Source organism: Hemiscyllium ocellatum, chromosome 1, assembly GCF_020745735.1.
Source record: "Hemiscyllium ocellatum isolate sHemOce1 chromosome 1, sHemOce1.pat.X.cur, whole genome shotgun sequence".
NCBI lineage: Eukaryota > Metazoa > Chordata > Chondrichthyes > Orectolobiformes > Hemiscylliidae > Hemiscyllium > Hemiscyllium ocellatum.
Genome location: NC_083401.1, coordinates 122,876,726 through 122,884,733, shown reverse-complemented (window position 1 = coordinate 122,884,733; position 8,008 = coordinate 122,876,726). Strand labels below are relative to the sequence as shown.

Here is an 8,008-nt window from a genome sequence, read left to right as displayed (position 1 = left end):
TACGGCTAACAGACACCGCCTCAGTCAGAAGGCTTTCAAGATTAAAAGTAACCCACTTGGATAATGAAAGGGGAGTGACCCTTTCTCACAGCTCAGCTACTCTTCGGTTTGGTTTTAATGCAGCAGTGTGTGTAGAGAAGATCAACTCTCTCTCTCTGACTTCTTTCCTGTAAGAACTTGTTTGATTTTACCTTTTGTGCCAAGGGGTGTTTATGGGGATTGTTGCAAGTATTTTGGAACAGCATCACTATGTTGGGATAGTCTGTTGGATTTCCAGATAGAATAGGTTATTTGGTACTCTGTTTCCTTTTTTTGTGGTTTATTCAGTAATCTTGTGAATAAATTCTGTTTTGTTTAAAACTAAGTAGTTTGACCAGCTAATTTTCTCCTGGAATATCCACTTTACACTTGCTTAAATCAAATCGCAAAGTTAGGGTCTGGACTACCTTCTTGAAATGTTTTGAGGGGATCTGGCCTGGTCTATAACAGACTCAGGGCACTTTGCGGGATTTGTTCCATAGTTCCAAATTGGGATTAGTTGTTGGGACTCAAAAATAGCGAGGAGCAGGTGTTAGTGTCTTTTGTTCTGGGTGTTGATTTTGGTTGGTTTAAACAGTGCTTAAGATAGCAATGGCTGTTTCAGTCACCAAAGGCTTTCTGGGGGGTGGAAGAAGTGACCTTGGGGGTTTTACAAAAGGTGGTTAAGGTCAAGCTGTGGGAATTAGCAGACAACCTAGGGTTGGAGCTGCCTCCTAACGTGAGGAAAGGAGAGATAATTACAGCAGTAGTTCAGCATTTAAGTTTACTGGAAACACCATCAGAATCTTTAGAAATGGCTGAAGTTTAACTGAAAATGAAGCAGTTTGAGTTAGAGGCAAAAGGCAAGGAAAGGGCAACAGAAATGAAACAGTTTGATTTACATTTAAAAGCAGAGGAAAAAGAATGAATGGCTTTAGCAGAAGAGAGAGAGAAAAAAGTGTTTGAACTTCAGAAATTGGCACTTAGACATGACTTCTAAAATTCACTTCATGAGAGCTCATTTGGAAGAGCATAAAGTTAAAATGGCAAGATTAGCAGGTGAACTGGCTGATGATTATGAGTTGGTCCAGAAAGCAAAGTTTGGCTTCCTGAATCAATTTCAATCCGTGAGGGATAAAAAATGAGGAAAAGAGAAATCCTCACGTGGAAAGGGAAAGGTAGATCTCGGTGAAGATAAGGATCACTTACCACAGGGTAAATAGGAAATCCTTGAAAGGGACAGAGAAATTACTGCAATAAAATAGGCCACATGAAATTACAGTGTTGGTGGGTTAGGAGAAGCACTGAGAAGCCCGATGAAGGAAAACAGGATAAGCCGGTGAATTTTGTTGGAGTGGGAACAGAAAGCACAACGGAGGCTAGAAAGCTGCACCAGAATGTAAAGGCTGGTTGGAAGCTGGTTAAGGAGGAAGTGCCAGATCTTCTTAAACCATATACCTGCAAAGGTAAAATTTATTTGCAAAGGCCGGGAGCAGCAGGTAAAGAGGTTACAATATTAAGAGACAAAGGGTCCTCTCAGTCTGTGCTGCTGAAAGATGAGGAGATATGTATCTCTGAAGGACTATTACTAGAAAAGGTACTAGTAAGGGGAATTCACGATGAGACAAAATTATGTAACATGAGGTTACAGCGTCCAAAGAAGAGTGGAGACTTTGTGGTAGGAGTACTGGACAAACTCTCAGTTCCAGGAATACAATTTGTTTTGCTAATGATATGGTTGCTTCACCGGTAGGAATGTTGCCTACTGTGGTTGAAAAGCCAGTGGAACGCAGACAACTGAACAGTTGCAGGACACATATCCTGGAACGTTTCCTGATTGCGTGGTAATGAGGTCTCAAAGTCACCAGCTGAAACAGGAGAAATCAAAGAGTACAGATAAGCAAGTTGAAGTGGAATTAGCAGACACCCTGTTTGATCAGCTGGTTGGCACAAACCAGGAGCAAATAACGACAATGCAGACATCTTTAGTTCAGAGAAATGAATTGAACTACAGCAGAAAGATGAAAACTTAAGGCAAATGTATCAAAAGGCATACATAGAAAATGAATCAGAAGGTATCCCTGGATGTTATTACTTTAAAAATAATGTCTTAATGAGGAAATGAAGACTATCACATATTCAAGCAGGTAAGAAATGGGCAGAAATTCATCAAATTGTATTGCCAGTGGTGTATAGAAAGGTAGAGTTGCGAGTGGCACATGAGCTACCACTTGGGGGGTCATTTAGGAGTGAGGAAAACACAGGTTAAAATACAAAGACATTTTTACTGACCTGGACTACATAAGAATGTAGTTGATTTTGCCATATACATGTCAGGTAATTGGAAAACCACAGGCAGTAATAAAACCTGTACCTTTAATGCCTATTCCTGCAATTAATGAATCTTTTACAAGAGTCTTCATTAAGTGTATAGGTCCCCTACCTCAAACAAAAAAGTGGGAATCAGTATTTGTTAACAATAATGGATGTATTGACTAGATTTCCAGAGGCTATTCCAATACTGCTACGTAGAGGGACCTGGGTATCCTTGTGCATGATTCACAGAAGGTTGGTCTGCAGGTACACAGGTAATTAGGAAGACAAATGGAATTTTATCCTTCATTTCTATAGGGCTTGATTTTAAAAGTAGGGAGGTTATATTGTGGCTATATAGGGTGTTGGTGAGGTCATACCTGGAATACTGCATGCAGTTTTGTACATTCTTACTTGAGTGAGGAAGTATTGGAGAAGGGGTGCAGAGAAAGTTTATTGATTCTGGAGTTGATGAGTCGACTTATGAGGAGAGACTGAGTAGACTGGGATTATATTCATTGGAAGTTTGAAGAATGAGGAGGGATCTTATATAAACGTATAAAATTATGAAGGGAGTAGATAAGGTAGATGTAGAGAGGATGTTTCCACTGGCAGGTAAAACTAGGACAAGAGGCCATAGCCTCAAAATTAAGGGGAGCAGATTTAGGACTGAATTGAGAAGGAATTTCTTCACCCAGGGGATTGTGAATCTATGGAATTCCCTGCCCAGTGAAGTAGTTGACGCTACTTCAGTACCTGTTTTTAAAGCTAAGATTTTTTTGAACAATAAAAGAATTAAGGGTTACAGTGAAAGGGTGGGTAAGTGAAGCTGAGGTCACAAAAAGATCAACCATGATCTTATTGAATGGCAGAACAGGCCAGACGGCCTACTCCTGCTCCTAGTCCTTATGTTCTTACGTCCTTTCCCCTGAAAATTATCACTATAGCAACAACAAATATCAGTTGAAAATCCAAGTGCTTAAGCAGTCCAATTTTCTACTCTGGATCCCATGACTTTTATTACTAATGAGCTCTCTTTTGAGACCTTAAAGACTTTCCACATGAAATTATATCATTGACAATTATACCATTTACTTGTGATATCCTTAAAGTTGAGTTTTTGAGATGTATCATTCTTTGCCTTTCCCTTCTCCTTAGAAAAGTCCACTTTCTAGAATGATATCTGTTAGTTTTAGCTGTTATCATTAATCAACAATAGGTCTGAATTGCTTGGTTCATATTTTCTCTCTCTCTTGAAATCATTGACAGGATATTTAATAGGCCCCTGCAGGTGATACGTTCCTAAACCTATCAGGAGCCCGAAACTGCAGACAGAAGCGAACCCATTCACGTCTATGGGAAATTTACCTTCCCGGTAGCCCCCGGTCCCTGGTTCCGGAAGGTTTCCTATAATACCTTCCGGCTGTTGTAAACCAAAGGTAACTAAAACATTGGAAAACGATTCCACGGATAAGGGATCACCTTGTATTGTCACTCACTCTAGCTTTCTCATAACTACTGAAATTGCCCCAGAAACAGCCTCTGTAATTGTCATCATACACCGTTATATATTAGTGCTTGCTCAAGGAGTTTGTAACTGCTCAATCCATGATCAAGTACCACTTCTCCTTTGATTTTACAATTTGTACAATATTAATGATCCATTTTCCACAGATTATTCATCGTTAGCTATTACAGAGTTAGGTTACAATCACACTTAATGGTACAACAGGTTAAGTTGGCTAAAACACCTGGTCATATGGTTCTTGTTCATCTTTGGAGCAATCTATGCACCCCACTACATTTTTAGCCTTACTTTCTTTTGACATTCATTTAAACACTCCTTGATGACCTTATCTATATTGTTCCTCATCCTCTTTCTAATTATTCTTCATTTGGCAGCAATTTATTTGGCATGGTTTGTTTGAGGATTGGAGAAATTGCTCCTTCAGACATTCAGAACAGAAATGGTGGACTGAATAGTCGCTTCCTGTGCCTTAACTAATCTAGGATTCATTGGAAATTACTGAACAGTTACAGCATACATGAAAGACCATTTGATCCAACATATCTGCACCAGCTGATGCTTATCTGTGACTGTTTCAAAACTGTGGTGTTGGACTAGGTTGGACAAAGTTAGCACTCACACAACACCAGATTACAGTCCACCAGATTAATTTGAAATCACAGGCTTTCACGGTGCTTCTTCATCAGGTAAAGTCACTTTGTTTCAAAACTAGCATGTATCAACCAGTTCAGTAACCCTGGATCTTAATGCTGCTCCTCAGAAACCTAACAAAAATGTTTCCCTCTCTAATAGTCTTGGTGCTGAGCATTTTATTTGTACCAGCTGTTCCAAAGGCTGTGAACATGTTTTCAATCTTGTGAAAACCTACCCAAATCAACAATAATGCATTGGTTTAACTACATGACCTTTGTATGTCTGTCAGCATGTACAGAGTTTCCTGACAGGACCTTTTGGATGAAAGGACTGAGTGCATGCCCCGGAGGAAACCAAATGGCTTTTTGCGATATCCCTAAAGAAACATTTAATATGAAAAAGGTTGTGCAGTGTTTATAATTCAATTGTCTAAACAGAACAAAGCAGGCAAGTAATCTATGAAATAACTTATTCATTGAAGGATGGCATGAGGTGCATTAAGAACTACTTCAACAGCATCTTCAAGCTCAATCACTATCATCAACAAAGACAAATGACAGCTATGTGTGTGAACATCACTTCCAAGTCATACACCATCCTAAGTTAGCACGTGAAACCAACACTGGTCTATATCCTGGGATCTGCTGCTGAATACCATCATAAGAATTGTGATGGTTCAAAAAAACAGCACGCTACTACCTTCTCAGGGAAACTAGAAAAGGGCACGAGTGTAGCCTTACTGCATTGTCACACTCCAAGCATAAAAAATGATCTTTCCACTCATCAAAATAGGATTACTTTTAATAGTAACATTGTTAGGTTTCAAAACCTAAGTAATATTTTTGGGTTAAGCATGGATTTCCATATTTTAAAGTTACAGCAGAAACCTATACAAAATGCTTTGTGTCTAAGTAAAATTAAATACTCATATAAGTTGCCAAGTGTGGTGTAACACATTTGACATCGTTAGTGGTAAATTTAGAATTTTGCTTATACTTTAACCACAGCTTTTCGGCAGAAGTGAGATGAGAATGGAAGGTACTCAAGTTTCCTTCTACAGAATTCTAACACCTGGCACACAAGCAAATTGACCAAAGGAATGGAAAACAGGAATAGTCAAGCTTTTGTGTTTAAGTGAAAATGTGTCATACAGGAGAACTTATTAGGAGTGGGGTTTTTGGCGTCAGATTGAAGAAGAGCAGTGAATTGAAAAATAAACAGGGCTAGCAATTTTTTTAAGCTTATAGTTTGGAAGGTACATTTACATATTATTGTGAAGTGCTTCTTCAAAATGAAACACTCAAAACATTTCTAGGCATGTTTTTTTTGGAAAGTACAATTAACAAAATACGTGATATCTAAGACATTTTATTGAATATTCAAAATAGAAGATTCCATAAATCTATAACTGTGAACATATTTACAAATTCAATTCTAAAAAAATCGTGTATCGTATTTGCACATTCTACTCAACAATAACAGAGCCCAAATGACACACTGCCAGAAAAATAGTTGTGTTTAAATGCTTTGGATATTGTGCACCTTGAATATGAAATGGTGCATATGATTATTAGATGGTGGCAGTAGTTCAGTATTTTCAATAATCTAACCAATATCACTACAATATTCTGCATTAATTGTAGCATATACATGTTCAAATAAAATGATTAAAGATACCATCTAATTTAGAAAAGTAATTTTGTTTTCTTGTATAATAGCTCATATTTATTATTGCAAACTCTCAAAATTTGCATCTCATTTAACAAAAGGCATGTTAAACTGTAATAAACTATTCTTCCCCATGCCAAAATTCCCATCATTAGTTTGAACAGCTAGCCATACAATACTGAAGTACAAATCCACCACCTGTAGTTAGCATTCAGAATTATTAAGTATATTGTTGCACTTAAGAATTGCTAAATTAATTTTCCACGTAGACAAAATTTTTAACCTGATTAACAGTATGCAAAATAAACTACATTAAGAATTACAAGAATGATTAATTCAATAACCTTATAATACACAATCTGCAGAATAAAGAAGAAATGAAAACTGTTTACAAAGTTTAAATTTTTCATAAAACAAAATGAAATAGTAAAAAGAAAATGCTAAGATAAAGTGTGAGCGAAAAGTTGCATTATGATTTAACATATTGAGATACTAAGATGTAGGATAGTGAACTGCAGAAATGAAAAAAGACTTTCCAAGTGTTCAACTGTTTATTCAGAATATACATTAACAAAGAGAATAACAAGGTGCATTATGCACTGGGGCCGATGCATCTGAAGGCCTTTTCTGCAAGGTATATACAGATGTCGATTGGTTGCTGCACCCACCAAAATGTATGATGGTTCTCCTGTTGGTGGCACAGAAAGGAACAGAGATATAAAATTTAAAGAAAGTTAACATGTCATACCCAAATTATGTAATTACACCGCCTTGACACTGGGCTGAATTATATCAAATTTGAGAGCAGTTGTTCATTGAAGAACTGGAGCTATTGTAGTATGAAAGTGAATTATTTCCCTATATTAGCATATTTCACACAAGTTTCAAATTTAACTTGCTCAAGGCATTTATTAATTCAGAGGAGATAAGCCAGTTGTTGAGTACTCTGGTCCACCAATATCTGGTTCCTAAATAAAACCCACAATTGGCAATGGATTAGTTTGTCTGCAAAGTTCATATGCAAACATAGACACAGATATTTGGCACTGCATTTTCAATCCAGATTTGGGAACCTCTTGCCTGGATCATTTGCAAGTCTCAGTGCTGGAGTTGATTATTACTGTGTTATAAAACTGAGTTAATAACATTTAAGAATATCAAAACTAGAAATTTTGATAAGCTCTGTAGATCAAAATGTTTACAAACAGATTTTTTCAATATAAGAGAAATAATGAAAGCTCTATATTTTGTTCAAATACCAGTCTAACCAGAAATCATAATTTACACATTATAGAATTCTGAACATACTAAAAACGGATTCAAGATATTTTCAAGATTCCTTCTGTAAGTATGATGGAGTATAGCTGAAAATGTGTTGCTGGTTAAAGCACAGCAGGTTAGGCAGCATCCAAGGAACAGGAAATTCGACGTTTCCGGGCCAGGAGTATAAACAGTTGATCTGTCTAGGTTTGGTTTCTCAATCCCAAAAGGTATTTTATTAAACTTGCAGCAGGCTGGCAGATATGAACATAGATAAGCAGGTGGTAGCATATTTAATTGGTAGAATAAGGGGAATTAGTAACATAGGAAAATGCAGCAGAGGATGCAGGATCTGAGTGCAAAAGTAGCAACATTGGTCAATAAGGTGATTAAAATATCACTGGTATTCATTTTTCAGGGAATGAACTGAAAGATTGAACTTGTGCAAAATTTGGTTAGACTGCATTTGGAGTAATGTGAACAGTTATGACCACTATTAAATTGTGATAAAGGAAAAACCTTCCCAAACAGATTGACTAGAACTTTTCCAGCACTGACTTTATACCAATCATAAAACATTGAACATTG

At 37.1% G+C, this 8,008-nt stretch overlaps 1 protein-coding gene across 5 annotated transcripts in view; it reads right to left on the bottom strand.

Annotated features, from left to right (window-relative positions):
* Window positions 1–6,605: 6,605 nt before the first annotated feature.
* The window catches only part of LOC132819835 (prominin-1-A-like), a 287,338-nt gene continuing 285,935 nt past the window's right edge, over window positions 6,606–8,008 (bottom strand). For 3 of the 5 annotated variants that reach the window (XM_060831697.1, XM_060831707.1, XM_060831727.1), the window contains one exon: window positions 6,606–6,848. In XM_060831697.1, coding sequence (XP_060687680.1) covers window positions 6,728–6,848 — 121 coding nt within the window. In that variant the 3' untranslated portion in view covers window positions 6,606–6,727. The remainder of the gene's footprint in view (window positions 6,849–8,008) is intronic. The other 2 variants (XM_060831718.1, XR_009645127.1) reach the window with 2 other exon arrangements.